Raw genomic sequence first — 25,966 nt, forward strand, 5'->3', positions numbered from 1 at the left:
ATCCATTTTTTCTTTTAATTTTTTTTAATCGATTTTCTCAAAAACTACAAGTCCATTTTTTTTTACTTGTTCCCACAGAATCCATGCCATTTGTATTGGCAGGTCATTTGTAAGTTGGGCATTCATAAGTCAAGGACTACCTGTATATATGATCAATATAACAAGATTATTGCCAATATGAGGTTAGCAATGAATACATCATTGTATATGCTTCTTGAGCTTTTATATAGTAAATGTTTTCATTATGTTGTTCTATAATTTTCAATCATGCAGTGTGTTCTATCCATGAGGAGATCCTTGGGTCACCTCTACCATTTTGCTTTTGAGACATTTAGTAAATCTTACCCTAGTAATTTTTTTCCCTTCCTTTATTATAGATCCACCAGATTTTGTTCATTTGTTACATAAGGCAGGGGTCACATTTGGGGGAAATCGCACATGTTTTTCCCATATGCAGAAACGCTCCTGATGTGACAGCTTATGTTCATCAATGGGCTGTCTCACATTAGTGCAGTTCCGGCATGCAAGGACAGAACTTGCGGCATACACTACTTTCTCAAACACTGTGTGCCATTACTATTGACAACTGTCAGCTGACATGTGTGGAAAACACACATTATAAATAGAGATGGCCGGTGGGTAGTTCGCGCGGATATCAGCCACCTGCGCCCGTGGCGGGTAGCGAATACATAGCGCGTTCGACCCGCCTCCTATACCTCGTCATTGGGCTAAACTTTGACCCGCTACATCACAGTCAGCAGCAGACACAAGGTAGCCAATCAGGCTGCACTCACCCACGGACTCCACTATAAAAACGCTGCAGCATCGGCCATGTTCTCAGTCTGCTGATCTTGCTATAGTGAGAGGAAGGGAGAGACATTTGGAGATAGGGAAAGCGTTAGTTAGGCTGTTGTTAGCTTGCTCCTCGCTCAATGTTGTTGCTGAAAGCACCCCACCAAAGCTCTTTTGAGAGCTAATATTCTTCTGATGTGTTGTTTTTTGTGTGTGTGTGTTTGACCACAGACAGGCATAGATACAGACCTGGCGCAGCTGGGCCTAGCGCACAAGCACAGCCATCACTACACAAACATTGCCGTCCAGAGGACTGGCCTTTTATATCCTGGGAGTGTCAACTAATGACAACCCTTTGCGGATGTTTGCAGTGGTGCATTAAACCGTGAGTTTGGTCTGTCAGTGTGAAGCAGTACACTACTTACATAGCTGCTGATCCATGTATACACACGCAAGCTGTTTTAAAGCACTTTATGCCTCCAATTTAGGTATGCAATGTGATTTCTGCCCTTTAGGGATTATAACACTGCTGTGTGTCAAATCCATAATTTTCCCCGGGACTTTTGGATTGTATCCCACTCCGCCAATGCCCCCCCTCCAGGTGTTAGACCCCTTGAAACATCTTTTCCGTCACTTTTGTGGCCAGAAAAAGTATTTGTAGGTTTTTTGACGTTCGCCTGCCCATTGAAGTCTATAGCGGTCTGCCTGGTTCACGCGAACTCTGACATTTGCGGAAGTTTGCGTCCGCGGTCCGCAGACCCAAAATCTGAAGTTTGAGTCATCTCTAATTATAAAGTGAAAATCGGCCATGGAAAACCGACACCATGTTCCGAAGAACTAAGTGTGATTCCTCAATCTAAATAGAATATACTTGCAACACCAGTTCATTTCAGTCATTTTTTTGAGGCTGAAACACAATGAAACACACATTGCTGGTCTGTTTACTTTGTTAAATTAGAAAGTATATGCCCCCAATTTTGAAGTTAAAGGACAACTGAAGTGAGAGGGAAATGGAGGCTACCATATTTATTACCTTTTAAACAATACCAGTTGCCTGGCTGTCCTGCTGATCCTCTGCCTCTAATACATTTAGCCGTAGACCCTGAACAAGCATGCAGCAGATCAGGTGTTTCTGACATTATTGTCAGATCTGACAGGATTACCTGCATGCTTGTTTCTGGTATGATTCAGACATTTCAATAGCCAAATAGACCAGCAGGGTTGCCAGGCAAATGGAATTGTTTAAAAGGAAATTAATATGGCAGCTTCCATATACCTTTCACTACAGTTGTCCTTTAAAGAGGATTTTTAACCAAGGATGGAACTTCATCCCAATCAGCAGCTGATACCCACTTTCTCTTAGAAATCTTTACCCTTTATTGAATAGATCATTAGGCATGTCTATATGGCTGATATTGTGGTGAAACCCCTCCCACAGTGTGACGTCAGGACCTAGGTCCTGCTAAACCTAACCCTATTCTACACTCCCTCTACTGATGCCTAGCCTTAACCACTCCCCCCGGATGCCTAATCTTAACCACCCCCACACCTAACCTTAAACGCCCACCTACGTCTACCTTTAATTGCCCCCCCCCACAAGCTAACCTTGACCTTCTCCACCACACCTAACCTTAACCGCCCCCCCTACCCCGCCAATCCATCCCCCCCCAAAAAAAAATTCTGACTCCGCTATTGATGCCAATTAAAATACCAGCAATGTGGGAAAATTTGGGTGCCACAGACGCTTGCAGTAAAAAAAACGTCTACAGATAGCGGGTGCTTAGGTAGCCATATTTTGCATTGCGGGCGCCCAAATTTCCCTACATTGCCGGTTTTGCAGTGGTTACCTATGGTGGTACACAAACTTTAGCCGCTTGCTGGTTCCCAAGTTTCCTGTCTCCAGTTTGGCATAGCGTACTATTTATGTCCGATCCTTCAGATATTTTATACAATATGCAACTCAAAATGATAGTATTATTACCTTGAATTCTGAGAGTGAAATTTCTCGTATCCTTATCCGGTGTATAGACTGCTGAACATTTGTAGACTCCAGCATCGGATATTTGGACTCTGGAAATGAGAAGATCAATGACCCCATCTTTTATTTTCTCTGTATTTACTGACATCCTGGGGTTGCCTTCGTTCACATCTTTAGAATAATGGTAGACTTTTTCTCCTTGGAGGAACCACACAACTTCAAGAAACTTAGGATCCAGGGGTCTATCCTTGATGCCAAGAAGGCTGTGTTGAATGGTGATGTCTTCTCCTAGCTGAGCTTCTCTAAGAGGATTAACATCCAGCTCCATATTGGCAGCTTAAGAGATTGAGGAAACATTAAGAGTAAAGTTACAGTTATGTTATAGTACTTAAAGAGAATCTGTATTGTTAAAATCGCACAAAAGTAAACATACCAGTGCGTTAGGGGACATCTCCTATTACCCTCTGTCACAATTTCGCCGCTCCCTGCCGCATTAAAAGTGGTTAAAAACAGTTTTAAAAAGTTTGTTTATAAACAAACAAAATGGCCACCAAAACAGGAAGTAGGTTGATGTACAGTATGTCCACACATAGAAAATACATTCATACACAAGCAGGCTATATACACCCTTCCTTTTGAATCTCAAGAGATCATTTGTGTGCTTCTTTCCCCCTGCAGCTATCTTCCACTGAAGTGTCAGGCTGTTTCTTCCTGCAGAGTGCAGACAGCTCTGCCTGTATGTAATTCCTCAGTATGTGAAAGCCCAGCCAGCTCAGAGGAGGATTTATCCAGCTTGTAAAAGATAAGAGAGAAGCTGCCCTAATCTAAATAGTGCAGAGAGGGGCCTGGAGGGGGGAGATGCATCACAGAATCACAACACTGAAGAACTTGGCAGCCTTCCAGACACAGGCCAACAAGTCTGACAAGAGAGAGATAAGTTGATTTATTACAGAGACTGTGATAGTAGAAAGTGCTGCAGTAAGCCAGAGCACATTAGAATAGCTTTTGGAACTTGTAGGATGATAAAAAACAGGATGCAATTTTTGTTACGGAGTCTCTTTAACACAGTAACCACTGGCCTAATGCACTAAATTTTAGTTAACGGACCACTGTCAAAACTGTGAAATACATGTACTGTATGCACATATGGTATCTCACAAAAGCGAGTACACCTCTCACAAAAATATACAGATAAGTTACTAATTGTCACCCCCACCTTAAATTTACTATGATGCACTACACTATACACACATAAACATATGACTATGGTAGGGGTTAGATTGTGAGCCCCTCTGATGGACAGTTAGTGACAAGACAATATATGCTGTACAGCGCTGCGGAAGATGTCGGTGCTATATAAATAATAATAATCACAACACCAAAGATATTGCACTTTTTTTTGTAACATTTCTTTTATTGTCAAAAGAAAACGATATATAAAAAAACATAACAATTAGCGTGTTACATCCAGTATTCTTCATTGCATATAAGAGTGAGAGAGAACGGTCTCAACAACAGTCCGCATAGCAATGCATAGAGATTCTCAATGTTAGATAAGCAATAATAAGTATGACCATGTTAGGTGCGAGTGGAAGTCCAGTAATCATTAAGAGTCAATTAGGCAGAATTATATCCCTGTGAAAATAAAGTTTGGTTATAAGACAGCACTAAGATCAGAACAAAAGGAATAAGTGAGATGATGTGGACATTAACCACTTAAGGACCAGGGGATTTTCTAATGATCGGTGCTGCGTGGGCTCTCCAGCCCGCAGCACCGATCAGGATTGTGGCCGGGCGATCAGACTTCCCCCCTTTTTTCCCCACTAGGGGGATGTCCTGCTGGGGGGGGGGGGGGGGTCTGATCGCCGCCGGCTATTACTGAGTAGCGGGGGGGGGGGGGCTCCTCAAAGCCCCCCTCCGCAGCATTTTCAGCCCTTCCCTCCCTCTGTGCTGCGCAGGATGGATATCCGTCCTGCGCCTCCTAGGATAGGCTTTAGCCTATCAGAGGCCGGGGATCGCCGATCTCCTTTACGGAGCTGCTGCGCAGCAGCGCCGTATAATGTAAACAGCGGGGATTTCTTCCCCGCGTGTTTACATTACGCGTGCAAGCCGCGATCGGAGGCTCGCAAACTGTTCACGGAGACACCCTCCGTGAACTGGCATGGAAAGGCCACTCGAACGAGCGGCCGTTTCCATGCTATACCACTAACGACCTGCCGACGCCTGTCGGCGTTAGGCGGTCGTTAAGTGGTTAACATTGATATTTCAAATAATTGTGATATGGTAAACTCCTTTATAGTTTCTACCTTCAAATTATGTAAAAGGGAAGAGGGGAGGGCAGTAGATTCTAGTAGATAGTGGAAGAAGAGTAATTTACTCCTTCATAATACCATAACCAATTTATATTGATCACTATCAGTGAAATCTATCCAAGCTGCCCAAGTAGAAGTAAATTTGCCAGACTTGTCATATTTTAAAGATATCAGCTCTTCAATTCCCATTATACCATTAATTTTTTCTAACCACAGTTTAAGCGTGGGGGGTTGTGTATTCATCCATAGCAGGGGTACACAGGCCCTGGCAGCGTTTAGCATATGACAAGGCAATTAAGATCTGTATGATTTAATAGAAGTAGGACGAAGATGGAGTAGGAACAGTTCTGGTAGCAAGCTTAGATCGTGGGCCGAAATTTCTTTTAAATAAGATTGAACTTGTTGTAACCAGAAGCCCTTAATTTTAGTACAGGACCACCAGATATGGAGAATATCTCCTCTTTCTGTATTACATCTCCAGCAAAGATCAGATGTTGAATCTGACATTCTATGAAGCACTGCTGGTGTCTTGTACCACCAGGAGAGCAGTTTATAATTACATTTCTGGGTAAGGACATTCATAGAGCTCTTATGCGTAAGGGTGCATATCTTGGAGCAGTCATCATCTGAAAATTGCTTATTGAGGGCCTGTTCCCACCTATCTTTAAAGAGATACTTAGTTTTTTGCGTGGCTTCCAAAAGTTCTTTATAGCATCGAGAAAGAAGATGGCGTTGTGGTTCGGCGTTAAGGCATAAATTCTCGAAATGCATACAATGGCCTCAATTCACTAATCTTAACTCCTGTCTTTAATAACTCTTCTGAGCTGTTTTACAGTTATCACAATTATATCACCATGGTGATAACTGTAAAACAGCTCAGAAGAGTTATTAAAGACAGGAGTTACGCTTAGTGAATTGAGGCCAATTGTCTTGTCAAATTACCTTTACGTGCCCTGGCACTGTATACAGCTTCTAAGCTGTAAATAAGACCATAGTGGTATGGGATTAGCCATGGTCAGATTAAAATCAGCAAAAGAGAGAAGGCCTTCACCAGTCATCAGATCTTTGGCTAGAAGATGATCAGAATTTAAGTAAGCCTGTAGAAATGCTGGATGTTGTCCGGGAGGGAAATCAGCATTACATTTTAATGAGGTAAGTGGGCTAGGAAAAGAGGAGATGAGGGACTCTCTACAAATTCCTTTAAAAACTCAAAAAGTAGCACCAATCAAAGGGTGTAACTAGAATGCAGAATGATCCTTCATTTTACAAAGATATTACACTTGATACAATGTGAAGTAGAACGTGTACAGCTTGTACAACAGGGCAAATGTGCTATCCTATTAAAATAACTCAACACAAACTATTAACGTCCAAACCACAGGCAACAAAGTGAAGAATGTCAAAATTGCACCCAAAGTGTCAATATTTTGTGTGCCCACCATTATTTTCCAACACTGCTGTAACTCTCTTGGGGGTGGATTTCTCTTGAGCTTCACGTCACTGGAATCCTCTTCCACTTCTCCAAAAAGCACAAGGGGGATTGAGAGAGAAACACGAGGGAGACAGACAGAGGCACAAGGGGGACAGAGAGAGGCACGGGGGATAGAGAGACACATGGTGGGAGGGGGAGAGGCACAATAGAGGCAGATAGAGGCACAAGGGGGACAGAGAGAGGCACGGGGGATAGAGAGAGACATAGTGGGAGGGGGAAAGGCACAAGGGGGGCAGATAGAGGCACAAGGGGGACAGAGAGAGGCACGGGGGACAGAGAGTTGCACAAGAGCAGCAGAGAGAGGCACAGGGGGGCTGGAAAGAGGCACAAGAGGGTAGAGAGAGGCACAGGGGAGACAGAAAGAGGCACAAGAGGGACACAGAGGAACTGAAAGAGATGCAAGGGGGGCAAACAGAAACACAGGAGGTACAGGAAGGACAGAGAGAGGTACAAGGGGGATATAAAGTGGCACAATGGTGGCAGAGAAACAAGGGAGAAAGAAGGAGGCACATGGGGACAGAAGGAGACACAGGGGCAGAGGTGGAACATTGGGAGGCAGAGGTGGCACAGAAGGGTACACAGAAGGCACAGGGTAACAGGTGACACAGAAGGGGACACTGAAGGAACAGGAGTGAGCCTAGAGGTGGCACAGAGGGGGACACTGGAGGCACAGGGGGCACAGAGGAGGTACAGGGGACAGAGATGGCACAGTGTTCCAACTTAAGAATGGATTCAGGTTAAAGGGAATGTCCAAGGAAGAAATTAAAAAAATCTACTTACCTGGTGTTTCCTCCAGCCCGTCAGCCGTCCTGTGCCCTCCCACAGCTCTACTTCCAGCCGGTGGCCCGGGGTCCCCTCCAGTCCACTGAGCCTGTGCGAGAGCGGTGGTGCTGACGTCATCTGGAGTGTACTGTGCAGGCGCAGTAGTTCTGTGCCTGCGCAGTACAATCCAGATGACGTCAGCATGATGGAGAGTGGATTCAGTGCAGGCGCAGTGGATGCCAACCTGCTGTGGTTGGCATCTTGCACCGGAGGGGAACCCGGGCCACCGGCAGGAAGCGGAGCTGCGGCGAGGGCACAGGACAGCTGACGGGGGCTGGAGGAAGCCCCGGGTAAGTAGATGTTTTTTTTGTTTTATTTCTTCCTCGAACATTCCCTTTAAGAACAAATCTTTAATCCTTATTTTCTTTCTTTAACTAGGGACTGGGGGGCAGTGGGCAAAAGAAAGTCATTTAAGTGACACTGAAGTGAAAAAAGGCGCTGGGGTTCCCGTCTAAACACTGCACTGGTTTAGACGGGAACTTCAGCGCCTGGAACCATGAGTAGGTGAGTCTGTGCGTGCTGCCTTAATTCCTCCCAGCTTCGCTCTGTAATGCTGCGGGGTGGAGTGAAAATGCCAGGGGGGATGCTGGGGTTGTATGAAAGAGTATTCATTCCAAGGGCACTAATTTAAATTAATTTCTTAAGAGCATGCTGCCCCAAAGTCCAGACTGGGCACCAAGTCCACAGGGGATAGCACAGGGAGGAGAGGGATGCGGGAATGCCGTAAGGGAGGAAATGACATCACGATTGGCTTCAGCCTGTGGGAGAAAAAAAAATCCTGGCATGCACTGCAACCTCTCTTTTGCGGCTGATGGTTAGAGCTTTGAGATATAGGGATTGTTATTCACCTAAAATAAAAAAATGTCAGATTGATTATGAACTTTTGCATTGCCTGTTAAGCATCCATTTTAGTCATTCAACATATGGAAATAGAAACTTGAATTTGGATTAATGCCTATCAGCTACTCTTTAACTGTTTTCTGTGCATAACGTAAATAGCTTGTAAATAGAGGAGGATGGGGGGTGGTTTCAGGATTAAATATTTAGTTACATATAGTTACATAGTTATTTGGGTTGAAAAAAAACATACGTCCATCGAGTTCAACCTGTACAAAGTACAACACCAGCCTGCTCCCTCACATATCCCTGTTGATCCAGAGGAAGGCAAAAAACCCTTACAAGGCACGGTCCAATTAGCCCCAAAAGGGGCACACATCTTAAGGCCAAGACAAATGGGCTTCATCATAGTCTAAGAGGGTAACACTTCATTAAAAAGACAAAAACAGAATTGCTTTTGTAATTCAGCTATCTTAAAAAAAACAATGTATGCATATGCATTAACCACTTCCCCTCCCCAGGACAAATATCTATGTCCCTGCTTTACCTTGCAGGGACATGGATACTTCTCTCTTGCCGCTGTGCACTCCCGCTCGCTCCCACGCTCTCTCCCATTCTTGTTACCGCCGCCGATTGGTGTGTGGGGGGGGGGGGGGGGGGGTGAATGAATGAGAACGCAGTTGAGATGAGATGCTGCATCATTCTCAGAAAGCAAAAGCAGCGTGACCACGCATTGCTTCCTGTTTAGCATACTAATAGTACGCAACAGAAAGTAATGCACAAGGACATCTTGTGGCCAAATAGTAAAATTACACCTCCTGGACCTCCATACATTTTTGTTTAGGAAAAAGTCCCACATTGACACTCTCCCATAGTACCCAGTTGTTTTTTTGTGTTAAACCAAAATAAAAAATAGAAATAGTTACATTAGGAACTGAACTTTTTTTAACCTCTTGAGGACCACAGTGTTAAACCCCCCTAAAAACCAGGCCATTTTTTGTAAAACAGGCCACTGCAGCTGCAATGCTGCACAACACAGCACATGAGTGATTTTCCCCCCTCCCCTTTTCTCCCCACCAACAGAGCTCTCTGTTGGTGGGGTCAGATCGACCCCTGGATGTTTGTTTATTTATTTATTAATATTTTTTTGTTTATTTTTTAATAAATTCCCCTGTTTTTTTTAATTTATATATTCCCCCTCCCTCCCCCTGCCAGCCAATCAGCGGATCGCTTTTGTCCCTCTGGAGGGGACAGCCGAGTGACACGGCTGTCCCCAGTATAGCGCTGCTGTAGATCGCAGCGCTGTACATGCTAATTAGATGGCTAATCTAACGTGATCGCCGCTGGGAGACTGAAGGCGGAGCTCAGCTCTGCCTACCAAGAGGAGATGCACGCGCAGCATGCACGCAATCTCCTGCAAAATGAAGCCCCAGGACTTTCCGCCGATCGGCGTTAGGCGGTCCTGGGGCTGCCGCCCGACCCATCGGCGTGATGTTGTTAGCAAGCAGTTAATATGTATGTCAAGAGGGTACATTACTGTTATTTTTTAAATCATAGGCTTGTAAATAGTGATGGATGCAAAATTGAAAAAATGCACCTTCATTTCCAAATAAAATATTGGCGCTATACATTGTACTAGGGAAAAAAATGTCATTTTGCAATAACCGGGACAAATGGTTAAATAAAATGTGTGGGTTTTAATAACGGTAGCATGTATTATTTTAAAGTTATAATGGCCGAAAACTGAAAAAATATGATTTTTTTCCATTTTTTTCTTACTATTCCCATTAAAATGCAGTTAGAATAAAATAATTCTTAGCAAAAAGTAGCACCCAAAGAAAGCCTAATTGGTGCCAAAAAAAACCCCCAAGACATAGATTGTTTAGTTGTGATAAGTAGTAATAAAGTTATAGGCGAATGAATGGAAGGAGTGCTATTGCTGTGGTGTTTAACTACTCAAAGACCGCTCCACGCCAATGGGCGTGGCCGCAGCGGCAGCCCCAGGACCGCCTAACGCCAATTGGCGTCAGGTCCTGGAGCCAGCTACTGAAGGAGATCGCGCGCAGGGTGCGCGCATCTCCTTCTCGGGGCGGCGGAGCTCCGCCCTGTCTTGGAGACTGTTAGACGGCGTGATCGCCGTCTATTTACACAGTGCAGCGCTGCGATCAGCAGCAGCGCTGCACTGGGGACAGCCGTGTGACATGGCTGTCCCCCTGGGGGAAAAGAGAGCGATCGGCTCTCATAGGCAGAAGCCTATCACAGTCGATCGCCTGATTGGCTGGCTGGGGGGAGGGAGGGGTTTTAAAAAAAAAAAAAAATTCAAGAAATAGTAAAAAATATATAAAAAAAAGAACGAACATAAATATTGATAAAAACAAACAAACAAACAACTGGGGGGGGGCGATCAGACCCCACCAACAGGGAGCTCTGTTGGTGGGGAGAAAAGGGGGGGGAAATCACTCGTGTGCTGTGTTGTGCGGCCCTGCAGCTTGGCCTTAAAGCTGCAGTGGCCAGTTATGAAAAAAAGAGCCTGGTCTTTAGGGGGGTTTACCACTGTGGTCCTCAAGTGGTTAAAGGGAACCTAAACTGAGAGGGATATGGATGTTTCCATTTAAACAATACCAGTTGCTGGTCTGTCCTGCTGATTTCTCTAGCTGCAATAGTGGCTGAACCACACACCTGAAACAAGCATGCAGCTAATCCAGTCTGACTTCAGTCAGAGCACCTGATCTGCATGCTTGTTCAGGGGCTGTGGCTAAAAGTATTAGAGACACAGGATCAGCAGGAGAAATCCATATCCTTCTCAGTTTAGGTTCCCTTTAAGGGGAAAACCCCTTGGAGGTGAAGTGGTTAAAAATACAAACTACTTTATAAAAATGCATTGAATTTAAAGGCCCCTGTGGCTTTAAATGTATTATTTATCATATTATTTATCGGCTGTCTTTGCAATAAAAATTATCTGTCAGAATTGGATAAGGGAACTGCCCTGGATAGATTTCCAAGGCCCAGTGTCCTCACAACCTGCTTTATAACTAAACTATCACATGAAATACTTGGAACTCAAGTTGTACTTAAAAAAAAAACAGAATGACAAATTAAAATATCTGGCAAATGGCAATTTCAAGAGATTTCCCAGAGAGTTTTCGGGAGTTTAGTAACAACCAGCCCTGTTTCTAGGGGTGGGCAAGGTGGGTGTCCACCCAGGGCACAGTGAGGGAAGGGGACGCAGTAGTGGGGGCGAGCAGCGGGCACACAGAGACTCAACTGCAGGAAGCTGGGCCCGACTCCCCCCTCTCTCTCCTCTGGCCCCTCTGGCAGTGGCAGGAAGCGGTTGTAGCTGCTCTGTCTCTACCACCTAATTAGGAAGTAGTGAGCAGCACTGGAGACAGATCCTTGCTGCTGCCATAAATCTTTATAATGGAGGAGGGAGCATGGAGGGGGTCCCGAGGAGAGGGAGAGAGGAGTCTGCCCCCCTTTCCGCAGTTGAGTTCCTGTGTTCCCGCTGCTCCCCCTTCCATCACTGTAATACCCTAGCCTGCACCTTTACATGGCTACCTATACTAGGGCACCTATACCTGGCTTACCTTTACTGGGGCATCTATACCTGGCTAACCTATACTGGGGGCACCTATACCTGGCTTACCTTTACTGGGGAATCTATACCTGGCTAACCTATACTGAGGCACCTATATCTGGCTAACCTATACTGTGGCATCTATACCTGGCTAACCTATACTGAGGCACCTATATCTGGCTAACCTATACTGGGGCATCTATACCTGGCTAACCTATACTGGGGCATCTATACCTGGCTAACCTTTATTTGGGCACCTATACCAGGCTAACTTATACTGGGGCACCTATATCTGGCTGACTGATACTGGGGCATCTATACCTGGCTAACCTTTATTGGGGCTCCTATACCTGGCTAACCATACGGAGGCACCTATACCAGGCTAACTATACTGGGGCACATATGCCTAGTTAACCTATACTGGGGGCACTTATACCTGGCAAACCTATACTGGGGAACCTATACATGGCTAGGCGATACTGGAGCACCTATACCTGGCTAAACTATACTGGGACACCTATACCTGGCTACCTATACTGGGGGCACCAATAGCTGGCTAACCTTTACTGGGGCACCTATACCAACCTGGCTAACCTATACTGGGACACTTATACCTGGCTACCTCCAGGGCCCTTTTCCACTTGCAAGCGCAAGTACATTTGTGATTGCAAAAGCTTCTTTTTCCACTTGCTGCAATTGCGCTGTAAACCATTGGGAGTGAAATGCGATCACACTAATAATTGTGCAGCCGGGCTATTGCAATTTGCGAAAAATCAGAAAGCACTAATAATGAAGTGCATCACGATTTACATATAAATCACTGTGCACTAACGTTTGGCAAAACGCCGGTAATCTGCTTCTTTTAGACGGACCGTGGCTAGTGGAAAAGGGCATACCTATACCAGGCTACCTATACTGGGGGCACCTATACCTGCCTACCTATACAAAGGCACCCATACCTTGCTACCTATACTGGGGACACTTATACTTGGGTAGCTATACTGGGGAGCAAAATACTGCATCACAAATAATATTCACAAGCCTACGGGGAAGGAAGGGGGAGGGGACCTGCAATGTTAACACCCTCGTCCTGGGAGCGATTTAGCTTAGAAACAGGGCTGGTAACAATAATCATCCTGTATTTCTGGATCTCCCCTCTCATAGTTCCAAGTCTTCCTGGCTCTGTTCCCTGTGCTCTTCACACTTACCGGTGTGATACAGAGAAAAGAGAACAATAAACCCTTTCAGATCCATTTCTTAATCCTGCTTGAAACAAGTGGAAAAACAAGGCCGAACAGTAAATCAATTTCACTTTCAATTTCCAAACAAGGAAGTAATACTTAAACCGCACCCACTGCCCTGAGCTAGAAGACAGAGACCTGCGGTGAGAGGGATACGGACACTGACATTTTTATTTAATTTTTAACAATAGCAGAGCCTGATAGAGTCAGTCCTGCTGATCTCTTATGTATCAGGTGTGTCACACACCTTAAATAAGCATGCAGCTAATCAAATCACACTTCATTCAGAAGCACCTGATCTGCTGCATGCTTGTTCAGGGTCTAGGACTGAAAGTATTAGAGGAAGAAGATCAGCAGGACAACCAGGCAATCTGCATTGTTTAAAATTAAATAAATATGTCAGCCTTCACATCCCTCTCAGTTCAAGTTCTATTCCTTTTGCCTCAAATACTTTTAGCCATTGGCCCTGAACTAGCATGCAGACCAGATGTTTCTGACAAAAATCTGACAAGATTAGCTGCATGCTTGTTTCACAATCATGTGTAAGTCAGACACTACTGCTGCCAGAGAGATCAGCAGGATAGCCAGGTAACTGGTATTGTTTAGAAGGAAATACATATGGCAGCCAACTCTTGCTTTAGGTTAACTTTAAAGAATGACCTGCAGTAAGTATTGTATGGAGAAAGGAGTGTAGGAGAAGGTGTACAAAGTGTGAAAGATATATGGTGGAATTTATGCATTTCAACCTACTCATACTTTATCTTTTCGGGCATTTTATTTAATTACATGTTTTGAATTCTCCATATTAGAGAAGTACATTGGGGTCCAGCAATTGCTGTAGTTCTTTTACATGTACCAATAGTAAACTAGCTGTAGTGTGTGCCCATCTTCTATGCCCACAGAATGGACAGTTTCAAATCACTGAGCAGCCTCTACTATTACATAATTACAAAGTTACTTGTGTTGAAAAAAGACATACGTCCATCGAGTTCAACCAAAAAATAAAGTACAACACTAGTCTGCTCCCTCGCATATCCTTGTTAATAAACTATCCTTTCTACTCCCAGTATGCATGGTATAGATTGTTTTTCCATTCTTATACTGGTAGTAAACTAGTTGCAGGGTCTGCTGATCCATGCTTTCTCTACTATACTATATACAGTGTAAGCTGATACTTTTGTATTTCCTTATAGTAAGCAATCTGAAGTGTGCACTTATATCTGCCACCTTCAGTATTTGTAGCATATATATATATATATATATATATATATATATATATATATATATATATATATATATTTGCTGACGGCCCGGCGTTGCCCGGGTATGTATTTGGCTGGTGTTGGCTCCGCCCACTTTTCTAACCCTAACGCACAATTACTTAATTACTCAATGACCAAGTTTGTGAGCTTTGCGGTCTTTGGCATCAATAACCTGCATTAAAATGAAGCAAATCAGATTGGCTGTTTGGGGCTCCACCCCCTTATATAAATTTAAACCCCAGTCACGCAATGATCAACTGTACCAGGTTTGTGGCCTGGGCCATTAACAGTGCAAGAATGGCAGCAATGAGATTTTCCCCTTGAAAATCAATAGGTGAATTTTGATTGGCTTTTGTAGGCTCCACCCACTTTTATGAATATTAATATCAGTTGCCCAGTGACCAACTGTGCAAAGTTGAGAACCTTACCATGAACAGTGTAAGAATGGCTGCAGTTTACATTTTCCCAGTGAAATTGGTATTTGTCTCCGCCCACTGATGACCCAGCATTCCCTGGGTATGTATTTGGCTGGTGTTGGCTCCGCCCACTTTTTAAGTAATTGTGTGTTAGGGTTACTAACACACAATTACTTAATTACTCAGTGACCAAGTTTGTGAGCTTTGCAGTCTTTGGCATCAATAATTTGCATTGAAATGAAACAAATCTGATTGTATGTTTGTGTCTTTTCTGAATTTTGTTTCTGTCTTTTCTGAATTTGAACCCATGTCACCCAATGACTAACTGTACCAGGTTTGGGGTTTGTGCCATTAACAGTGCAAGAATGGCAGCAATGAAATTTTCCCCTTGAAAATCAATAGGTGAATTTTGATTGGCTATTGTAGGCTCCACCCACTTTTCTGAATATTAATCTCAGTCGCCTAGTAACCAACTGTGCAAAGTTTGAGAACCCTACCAGGGGCGTATCTAGAAATCACTGGGCCCCCCTGCGAAACTTTGGATGGGGCCCCTTCCCCCTGCACGCCCCCAAGCATTCGTTATTAGCGGCTGAGCAGATGCAGTCATAAGAACAATTGTCCAGAGAGCAGAAAGCTTTTTCTCCCAAACCTCTCCAGCTACACTACAGTACACAGCACTTGGGGAGGGGTAGAAAGCCTGGGGGTAGACCAGTGCTGTACACAAGACTGTCTACAAATCTTTGTCTGCAAAATTTTGTATGATTCCTCATCAGTGGCTGAGCAGATGCAGTCATTAGAACAATTGTGCAGAGAGCAAAACGTTTTCTCTCTCCGTGCCCTTAGCTGTCAGTCTCTCAGGACAGGGAAAAGAAACTTCTCCCCCCACAGGGCCCCCTTCGGCTTCTGGACCCCCTTCGACTGCATCCCTTGCAGGTTCTATTGTTACGCCCCTGAATCCTACCATCAACAGTGTAAGAATGGCTGCTGTTCAAGTTTTTCAGTGAAATTTGTATTTTGGTTATGGGGATAAAAAGTATCCTTTATGTTATTCCAGGTAATGTACTATGTGTGTGCCAAATTTCATTCAAATCCGTTCAGCCGTCTATGCGTGATCGAGTAACAAACATCCAAAACGTCCAAACATCCAAACTTTCTCATTTATAATAAATATATATATATATATATATATATATATATATATATATATATATACAGTGGGTTGCAAAAGTATTTGGCCCCCTTGAAGTTTTCCACATTTTGTCACATTACTGCCACAAACATGAATCAATTTTATTGGAATTCCACGTAAAAGACCAATACAAAGTGGTGTACATGTGAGAAGTGGAACGATAATCATACATCATTCCAAACATTTTTTACAAAAAAATAACTGGAAAGTGGGGTGTGCGTAATTATTCGGCCCCCTGAGTCAATACTTTGTAGAACCACCTTTTGCTGCAATTACAGCTGCCAGTCTTTTAGGGAATGTCTCTACCAGCTTTGCACATCTAGAGACTGAAATCCTTGCCCATTCTTCTTTGCAAAAGAGCTCCAGCTCAGTCAGATTAGATGGACAGCGTTTGTGAACAGCAGTTTTCAGATCTTGCCACAGATTCTCGATTGGATTTAGATCTGGACTGTGACTGGGCCATTCTAACACATGGATATGTTTTGTTTTAAACTATTCCATTGTTGCCCTGACTTTATATTTAGGGTCGTTGTCCTGCTGGAAGGTGAACCTCTGCCCCAGTCTCAAGTTTTTTGCAGTCTCCAAGAGGTTTTCTTCCAAGTTTGCCCTGTATTTGGCTCCATCTATCTTCCCATCAACTCTGACCAGCTTCCCTGTCCCTGCTGAAGAGAAGCACCCCCAGAGCATGATGCTGCCACCACCATATTTGACAGTGGGGGTGGTGTGTTCTGAGTGATGTGCAGTGTTAGTTTTCCGCCACACATAGCGTTTTGCATTTTGGCCAAAAAGTTCCATTTTGGTCTCATCTGACCAGAGCACTTTCTTCCACATGTTTGCTGTGTCCCCCACATGGCTTGTGGCAAACTGCAAACGGGACTTCTTATGCTTTTCTGTTAACAATGGCTTTCTTCTTGCCACTCTTCCATAAGAGCCAACTTTGTACAGTGCACCACTAATAGTTGTCCTATGGACAGAGTCTCCCACCTGAGCTGTAGATCTCTGAAGCTTGTCCAGAGTCACCATGGGCCTCTTGACTGCATTTCTGATCAGCGCTCTCCTTGTTCGGCCTGTGAGTTTAGGTGGATGGCCTTGTCTTGGTAGGTTTACAGTTGTACCATACTCCTTCCATTTCTGAATGATCGCTTGAACAGTGCTCCATGGGATGTTCAAGGCTTTGGAAATCTTTTTTTAGCCTAAGCCTGCTTTAAATTTCTCAGTAACTTTATCCCTGACCTGTCTGGTGTGTTCTTTGGACTTCATGGTGTTGTTGCTCGGCTCCCAATATTCTCTTAGACAACCTCTGAGGCCGTCACAGAGCAGCTGTATTTGTACTGACATAAGATTACACACAGGTGCACTCTATTTAGTCATTAGCACTCATCAGGCAATGTCTATAGGCAACTGACTGCACTCAGACCAAAGGGGGCTGAAAAACTACGCACACACCACTTTGCAGTTATTTATTTGTAAAAAATGTTTGGAATCATGTATGATTTTCGATCCCCTTTTCACATGTACACCACTTTGTATTGGTCTTTCACGTGGAATTCCAATAACATTGATGCATGTTTGTGGCAGTAATGTGACAAAATGTGGAAAACTTCAAGGGGGCCGAATACTTTTGCAAGCCACTGTATATATATTGTGATGGTCAGAGCAAATGTCGGCTTGATTTTGGTCTGGTTTTTGATGGAAAAGTCCTGGATGTTGTCAGTTGTTGCACAGTTGCAACAACGCTTTCCTGCATATTAGTGTGGGATCCAGGGCTGGCGTGTATTGGGAGAAGGGTGGGCCTTACACACCACTCCTCCAAGTCCAGGCCTGAGTCTGGCAGGCTAAGGGTTAATGATTTCACCTGTGTGAATATGCATAAGTATAGTGAATAGTTAAACAAATATGGGGATTTAACGATTCATTGCCATAATACACAGGTGGCGTTTCTGGATACATTGGTGATGGTTCAGAATGGCAAATTTATGACAGATCTATTTGTCAAGGACACAGATAGGAACTCTGTCCTTCGTTATGGGAGTTTTTATCCCAGATCCACTCGTGATAGTATTCCATACAGTCAGTTGAAATGGGTGGATTTTATAGTTGGTGATGATGAGGTCAGAGAACTCAGAAAATCGCAGATGAAAAATAAATTTAGATCCAGGGATTATCCTGAGCACTGCTTCCGGCCGCAAGAGAGTAACAGGAGGAGGAAATGGGGACAGAGAATCCCCATGGTCACTACATTTAATGTATGCAGTGATGCTATTGCTAGTATAGTGAGAAAGCATTGGAAAGTCCTCAGTGATGGACTACCTTTGGTGCCAGAGTTTCGTTACCCTCCCATCATGTCCTTTAAGAGGGCCCCCACTTTGCGTGACAAGCTCTTTCATAGGAGGGTGCCTCGGGATATGGTTGAGAGATCAGGCACCTTCCCTTGTCTGAGCTGTCATATGTGTAATGCTGTAATTCATGGGAATCAGTTTTCTCATCCTTCTTTGGGTACCAACTTTAGTGTAAGATGGGTGGGAGCACCCAGATCCGTAGTCAGATCCTCTTTTGTTGTCTATCTTCTTAAATGCCCATGTGGCCTTGCCTATGTGGGTATGACCACACAACGCCTTAAGGATAGAATCTGTTCCCATAAGTCTGCCATTAGGAACAAAGTGAGGGGTCAATCAGTGGTAGAGCATTTTTCTGATGCTGGTCACACTGTGTCACAATTAAGAGCTATGGTCATCGACGGGGTGCCCTTTAACTGGAGGGGAGATAGGGAGAAGGTGCTCCGTAAAAAGGAGGCCTTCTAGATACGCAAACTGGGGACTATGGGGCATGGGGGACTCAATCGTGATTATGACCTGGGGTTCTGTATATAACTTGGTATAATGTGTTAGAGCTGTTTTGATATTAATATTTATACATTTTGTATATCTAATTATCTCTTTTTCTATGCTACTTTGTTTTTAGATTATCCTGGGGGGACAGTAGCGGACCTGTTATGGAGGTATTTTGTCTTTGCCCTTCCTATTGGCCGATGCAGGTACGTTTTTTTACCTAATTGTGAGAACGCGGAAGAGCCGCCGCCATGATCCAGCGGCAGGCGGCTCTTTCCGCGCACACACGCGCCACACACACGGAGAGGCAGCCGCCTCTCCTCAGCATGAGGCGGCTGTCTCCGTGCAGGGACGCATGAAGAGCGGGGAAACCGCCGCATCAGACGCGGCGGTTGGTCCGCATGCCCCCGCTGCGGAGACACCGCAGAGCGGGGCAGTTGTGGCTGGGACTCGTAGTCCCTCAGGGTTTAGAGTGACGCGCGCGCGCGCACTCAGGAAGAATTTATGTCAGCCAGAGATGAGTCAGCTGACCAGGTTGGTCAGCTGACTCTGGCTCCCATCCTGATTGGTCCAGCACTTAGGGAGGTGCTGGAGAGGCCTCCGTGTATATATACAGCTGGCTGTTCACTTGTTCCTTGTCTGGCGTTGCGTTCACACATGTGGGAGCACCCAGATCCGTAGTCAGATCCGTTAGTGTGCCGGGACCAGCTGGAGCTGTAATCCTACACTAAGCTAGATTCTGTTGATAGCTTAAAGTACTAGTTTGATTGTGATTATCTGTTATGACCTTTTGCCTGCCTCGACTATCCTCCTGAACTCTGACCTTGTACCTCGTTATATCTGATACCCCGTTGCTGAACCCTGCCTGTACTTTGACTCCGCCTCTGCCTCCTGATTTTGTACCCCAATATTTCTGACACCCCGCTGCCGAACCCTGCCTATACTTTGACTCCGCCTCTGCCTCCTGATTTTGTACCCCGATATTTCTGATACCCCGCTGCTGAACCCTGCCTGTACTTTGACTCCGCCTTTGCCTACTGATATTGTACTTATCTGCCCGTCAGGTTACAACCGAGCTTGTCCGACCTCGAGAACCGACCTCACGATTTGAGGCGGTTCCCCGTCCCGTTAGTGACACTTCCGCCTGAGTGTCACTTTCGGACCTCCCTTCCCACTGTCTGTCTGACTCCTCCCATCTTGGAGAACTCAGACCTGCAGAAGGGATCGGTGCAGTTCTCCTCGCTGCACTGAGGCTTGTCCTCTGTATTACTGTTGCACCAATCACTACACTCTACTCAGGTGAACAGAGGTTAGCTAGTATATTGGATTATCGGTGATACTGCAGATCACATATAATCTGGTATACGTCTGTATTTCCCGTGATGCTGCAGATCACCGGTAATCAGACCTCTCTGTGCTTCACCGAGCGTTACAGAACGCCAGACCAATAAACTGATGGACGCACGAGCTGACCCTCTGACTGTGCTTGCCACTTCGGTGGATAATATCCATCAAGCACTGGGCCAGCACAAAGCCTTAATTGATGCCCTAAAAGGCTCTGTGCAAACCCTTCAGACGTCAGTTGATTCGGTGCGATCTCCTCCTAGTGATGACATACGTATGCCCGTACCTGATAAGTTTTCCGGCCACAAGTCTGACTTCCGGAATTTTAGGAGTAGAGTGTTGTCATACTACGAATTGAGACCCCGATCCTCGGGGACTGAGACCCAACGGGTCATCTTTATTAAGACGTTGTTGACTGGGGACTCCCAGTCCTGGGCATATAACCTGCCTCCTACCGATACTGCTCTGACCTCGGTAGAGGAATTCTTTAAGGCCATGGCCATAATCTACGACGACCCTGACCTTGCTGCGACCTCAGAGCGGAAGCTCAAACTTTTGCGGCAAGGCAGAGGATCGGTCGAGGATTATGCGGCAGAGTTCCGTAGGTGGTCAATCACCTCTAGGTTTGACAATTTTGCCCTAATGGACTACTTTTTGTCTGGATTATCGGAGGAGGTCTCCGACTTAATGTTAACTGTACCCGAGCCCAAAACAGTTGATGAGGCCATATCATCGGCCATTCGAGTAGATCGCAGGCTACGCCATCAGAGGCAGGCTAGGGGCAGTCACCGTGTCAGGGTGACTTCGTATGCGGCACCGGTTGCTGCATCCTCAGTAACAGCATCTCCGCCTGTCTCACCCTTTCCGGCCTTACCTCCACCAGAACCGATGCAAATTGGCCGATCAAAACTAACCCAGGTGGAGCGAAGGCGAAGGATGGCGGAACAACTGTGCCTATATTGTGCAGAGGCAGGGCATAGGGTGCGAAACTGCCCTAACAGGGCGGGAAACGGGTCTGCCTAGGAGTAGTGGGGGGTGACACCCTAGGCTCACAGTTCTCACCCCTTAAAGAGAAAAAAGTGCTTCTCCCCTGTACCATTACATGGGAGAACAAGTCCGTAGCCACTGAAGCATTTGTTGATTCCGGCTCAGCGGCTAATTTTATGAGCATTGAATTTGCTCAGGAGTTGGGTATTCCTCTCACTCCTGTGAGTCCCCCCATTCAGGTCACGGCAGTGGACGATTCCCCTCTGCAACGGGAGCGCCCACTGTCACAGACTCCGGAGGTGAAGGTCACCATAGGGGTACTGCATGGGGAACAGTTACGATTTTTTGTATTACACATGTCCACCTCCACTACTATCCTAGGCATGCCGTGGTTGCAAACCCATTCACCTCAAATAGACTGGGCCATGGGTCAGTTAACCACATGGTCACCTCATTGTTTTCAACGGTGTTTGGGGAAGTTGACATTGGGGCAAACCAGAGTTCAGGTGGGAGGTGTGCCTGACCAGTACTCTGAATATGCCGACGTATTTTGCCCCAAGGCAGCTGACAAACTACCCCCACATCGGCCATTCGACTGTCCCATCGATCTCCGTTCAGGTTGTGTACCTCCCCGGGGCCATCTGTATAATTTGTCGGGGCCCGAAAAAGTGGCCATGCAGGAATATATCCGTGAGAACCTGGCCAAGGGCTTCATTCGGCCATCTCGGTCACCCACCGGGGCAGGGTTCTTTTTTGTTAAGAAAAAAGATGGGGGCTTACGACCATGTATCGACTACCGGGGGCTTAATAAGATCACAGTGAAGAATCGCTACCCGTTGCCATTAATAGATGACCTTTTCACACAGGTCACGGAGGCTAAAATATTCTCGAAACTGGATTTACGGGGGGCATACAATCTTGTGCGGATCAGAAAGGATGACGAATGGAAAACGGCCTTCAATACTCCGGACGGGCATTACGAGTACCTGGTGATGCCCTTCGGGTTATGTAATGCCCCGGCCGTTTTTCAGGAACTCATCAATGAGGTCTTTAGGGAGGTGTTGGGGAAGTTCGTGTTAGTTTATCTCGATGATATTCTTATCTTTTCTAACAATCTCTCGGATCACAGAGTTCATGTTAGATGGGTTTTGAACAAACTGAGACAAAATTTGTTATATGCTAAACTTGAAAAGTGCATTTTCGAAGTCACGTCCGTGGCTTTTTTGGGATATATAATCTCCACCTCGGGCCTCTCCATGGACCCTGCCAAGGTCTCCGCGGTACTGGAGTGGCCGCAGCCGATGGGATTGAAGTCCCTACAACGGTTCCTAGGGTTTGCAAACTACTACAGAAGGTTTATTAGGGGATATTCCACAGTAGTGGCACCCCTCACCAACCTTACTAAGAAAGGGGCAGACACCACTCATTGGCCTCCCGAGGCTTTACAGGCATTCGCTACTCTGAAGGGGTTATTCTGCTCGGCGCGCATATTAAGGCACGTGGACACTTCGTTTCCATTTATAGTCGAGGTAGACGCCTCAGAGGTTGGGGTAGGGGCTGTGCTGTCTCAACGTTCAGGTCTTCAGGGGAGATTACATCCATGTGCCTATTTTTCCCGGAGGTTCTCTCCGGCAGAGAGAAACTACGATATAGGCAATAGGGAGCTTCTAGCTATCAAGCTAGCCTTCGAAGAGTGGCGTCATTGGCTGGAAGGAGCAGAGCACACGATTACGGTTTATACCGACCACAAGAATCTCGAGTACATCGAGGGGGCTAAAAGGTTAAGTCCTCGACAAGCTCGATGGTCGCTATTTTTTTCGAGGTTCACATTCGTAATTACTTTCACTCCAGGCAGTAAAAATACCAAGGCGGACGCACTTTCTAGGTGTTTCGAGCCGGAGACAGCACAGCCCTCGATTCCTGAATCCATTATGCCACGAAAGTTGGTGTTAGCCGCTACCGAGACTTGGGAGAACTGGAAAGAAGTTTTGGGTCCTTTCCAACAGGATGTCCCAGAAGGGAAACCTGAGGGAGTGTTATTTATCCCATTGCCCTTCCGTCTCCAGATTTTGGAGATGGTCCACTCACACAAGAATTCGGGACATCCTGGGGCGTCTAGAACGCAGGATCTCTTGGCCAGGTGTGCGTGGTGGCCCTCTCTGGCAGCTGACTGCAAAGAATTTGTTAGGGAATGTGCGGTGTGCGCAAAAAGCAAACCCTCCCGGCTGGCATCTGTAGGTACTCTGCAGCCTTTGCCCACCCCGAGTGAGCCGTGGACCCATTTGTCCATGGATTTTGTGGGGGAGCTTCCTAGGTCAGAGGGCAAGTCGGTCATATGGGTGGTAGTCGACCGCTTTAGTAAAATGGCCCATTTCGTGCCCTTGAAAGGACTCCCCTCGGCCCAGGAATTGGCCGACTTATTCATCGTCCATATCTTTCGGTTGCATGGCATTCCGGAAGACATAGTTTCCGATCGGGGAGTCCAGTTTGTCTCAAAATTTTGGAGGGCATTCTGTCACCAGATGGGCATGGGGCTGTCATTTTCGTCGGGCTACCACCCACAGACAAATGGCCAAACTGAGCGGGTCAACCAATCGTTAGAGCAATTTTTACGTTGTTACGTGGCTGAAGCGCAGAGCGATTGGGTCAAGTTTTTGCCCTACGCAGAGTTTGCACACAATAACTTAAAGAGTTCTTCCTCGGGTTTTTGTCCATTCCAGATAGTGACCGGGAAGTTACCTAAGTTTTCTCCATTGCCGGTGGTGTCCAGTCCGTTCCCAGCCTTGGAGGTTTGGCAGAAGACATTTAGGGACATGTGGTGGACCATAAAGGACAACCTTGTGAAAGCATTTCAGAGTCAGAAAAGTCAGGCTGACAAAAGACGCTCATTAGAGTGGAATTTTAAACCAGGAGATTTGGTTTGGGTGTCAACTCGCCACCTGACATTGAAACAACCTTCTGACAAACTTGGTCCCAGGTTTGTGGGTCCATTCCCGGTAATCAGGAAAATTAACAAAGTTACCTATACCATTGACCTTCCCACCTGCATGCGGGGGGTAAGGTCCTTCCATGTATCCCTTCTCAAACCCGCAGTCCAGGTGGGCCCTGCTCCTCCTCCTCCCGTGTTGGTAGATGCTCAACCTGAATATGAAGTGGAAAAAGTTTTAGATTCACGCCTGGTACAGAACTCTGTACAGTACCTCGTACATTGGAAATAGAGATGTCGCGAACCTCCGATTTTCGGTTCGCGAACCGGGTTCGCGAACTTCCGCAGAAGGTTCGGTTCGCGGAAAAATTCGCGAACCGCAATAGACTTCAATGGGGAGGCGAACTTTGAAAAATAGAAAAAATTATGCTGGCCACAAAAGTGATGGAAAAGATGTTTCAAGGGGTCTAACACCTGGAGGGGGGCATGGCGGAGTGGGATACATGACAAAAGTCCCGGTGAAAAATCTGGATGTGACGCAAAGCAGCATTTTAAGGGCAGAAATCACATTGAATGCTAAATTGGAGGCATAAAGTGCTTTACAACATCTTGCATGTGTATACATCAAACAGGGAGTGTAATTAGAGTACTGCTTCACACTGACACACCAAACTCACTGTGTAACGCACCGCAAACAGCTGTTTGTGTAGTGACGGCCATGCTGGACTACTGCGCAACATGGCGTGATTGCTCTTCCTCACTCAGTGATGTCAGGTAATGTATGACTTCCTTCTCAACTTTCCATGGCATTGTTAAAAAGCCTACGTTTTGTTTTTAATTTACATTTTCTACTTGCTGTGTACTTGTTCAGTACCGCTACAATGAGAATCCTGTGGAGGCGGGCAAGTCTGCCATTGTGACCCCGGGTAATGGCCGGGGAATGAGAGGTTTGAATCCGGTGTGGAGCCTGAGCAACGGCTACCACTACACATCCAAGGAGGGCAGCGGGCAGGCATGCACGCCCGCCCGCCCCGAGGTAGTGACCAAAAATAACAATACAGGAGGAGGACTTTCGAGGCCCTGCTGTGTATTTGAAATGAATGTACTTTAAATCCTTTAACGAGAACCAGTTATGGCGGGCAAAGATGACACCACATTCCTTTCACGACAATCATATGGAGGCGGGCAAGTCTGTCATTTGTGACCCCGGGTAATGGCCGGGGAATGAGGGATGGAATCCGGTGTGGAGCCTGAGAAACGGCTACCACCACACATCCAAGGAGGGCAGCAGGTAGGCATGCACGGCCGCCCCGAGGTAGTGACCAAAAATAACAATACAGGAGGCGGACTTTCGAGGCCCTGCTGTGTATTTGAAATGAATGTACTTTAAATCCTTTAACGAGAACCAGTTATGGCGGGCAAAGATGACACCACATTCCTTTCACGAGAATCATATGGAGGCGGGCAAGTCTGTCATTTGTGACCCCGGGTAATGGCCGGGAAATGAGGGATGGAATCCGGTGTGGAGCCTGAGAAACGGCTACCACTACACATCCAAGGAGGGCAGCAGGTAGGCATGCACGCCCGCCCCGAGGTAGTGATCAAAAATAACAATACAGGAGGCGGACTTTCGAGGCCCTGCTGTGTATTTGAAATGAATTAACTTTAAATCCTTTAACGGGAATCCGTTATGGAGGGCAAGTCTGCCATTGTCACCGCGGGGAATGAAGGTTGGATTGCGGCCCGAAGTGGGAGCCTGCTGAGACCCATGCTGTAGCTGCCCTGACCGTGCTTTGCAGACCAGGCATCTGTGGTCAGATGGACCCTTGAGCCAGCGGAAGACAAACCAAGTCGAAAGCATTTGCCAAGAATGTTTTACGGAGGGCAAGTTTTTTTGCCCTTTTTTTTAAATTTTTTGAAAATGATAGATGGTTGTATTTTTAAATTGTTTTAAAGTTTAGATGGT

The 25,966-nt window shown here is 45.9% G+C and overlaps 2 protein-coding genes across 21 annotated transcripts in view; one reads left to right on the top strand and one right to left on the bottom strand.

Annotated features, from left to right (window-relative positions):
• The window catches only part of LOC137524120 (uncharacterized), an 83,619-nt gene extending 70,523 nt beyond the window's left edge, over nucleotides 1-13,096 (bottom strand). For both annotated transcript variants that reach the window (XM_068243655.1, XM_068243654.1), the window contains exons 1-2: nucleotides 13,016-13,096; nucleotides 2,774-3,106 (exon numbers count right to left, since the gene is read on the bottom strand). In XM_068243655.1, the coding sequence (XP_068099756.1) occupies nucleotides 2,774-3,106; nucleotides 13,016-13,061 (379 nt within the window). In that variant the 5' untranslated portion in view covers nucleotides 13,062-13,096. The remainder of the gene's footprint in view (nucleotides 1-2,773; nucleotides 3,107-13,015) is intronic.
• The window catches only part of LOC137524117 (uncharacterized), a 515,954-nt gene that overhangs the window by 217,387 nt on the left and 272,601 nt on the right, over nucleotides 1-25,966 (top strand). For 14 of the 19 annotated variants that reach the window (XM_068243637.1, XM_068243636.1, XM_068243632.1 and 11 more), the window contains one exon: nucleotides 18,877-18,949. The exons of 3 other annotated variants lie outside the window; for them this stretch is intronic. The gene's annotated coding sequence lies outside the window, so the exon portion shown is untranslated. The remainder of the gene's footprint in view (nucleotides 1-18,876; nucleotides 18,950-25,966) is intronic. 2 more of the 19 variants (XM_068243634.1, XM_068243635.1) reach the window with 1 other exon arrangement.

This window comes from Hyperolius riggenbachi, chromosome 7 (assembly GCF_040937935.1).
Source record: "Hyperolius riggenbachi isolate aHypRig1 chromosome 7, aHypRig1.pri, whole genome shotgun sequence".
NCBI classification, from domain to species: domain Eukaryota; kingdom Metazoa; phylum Chordata; class Amphibia; order Anura; family Hyperoliidae; genus Hyperolius; species Hyperolius riggenbachi.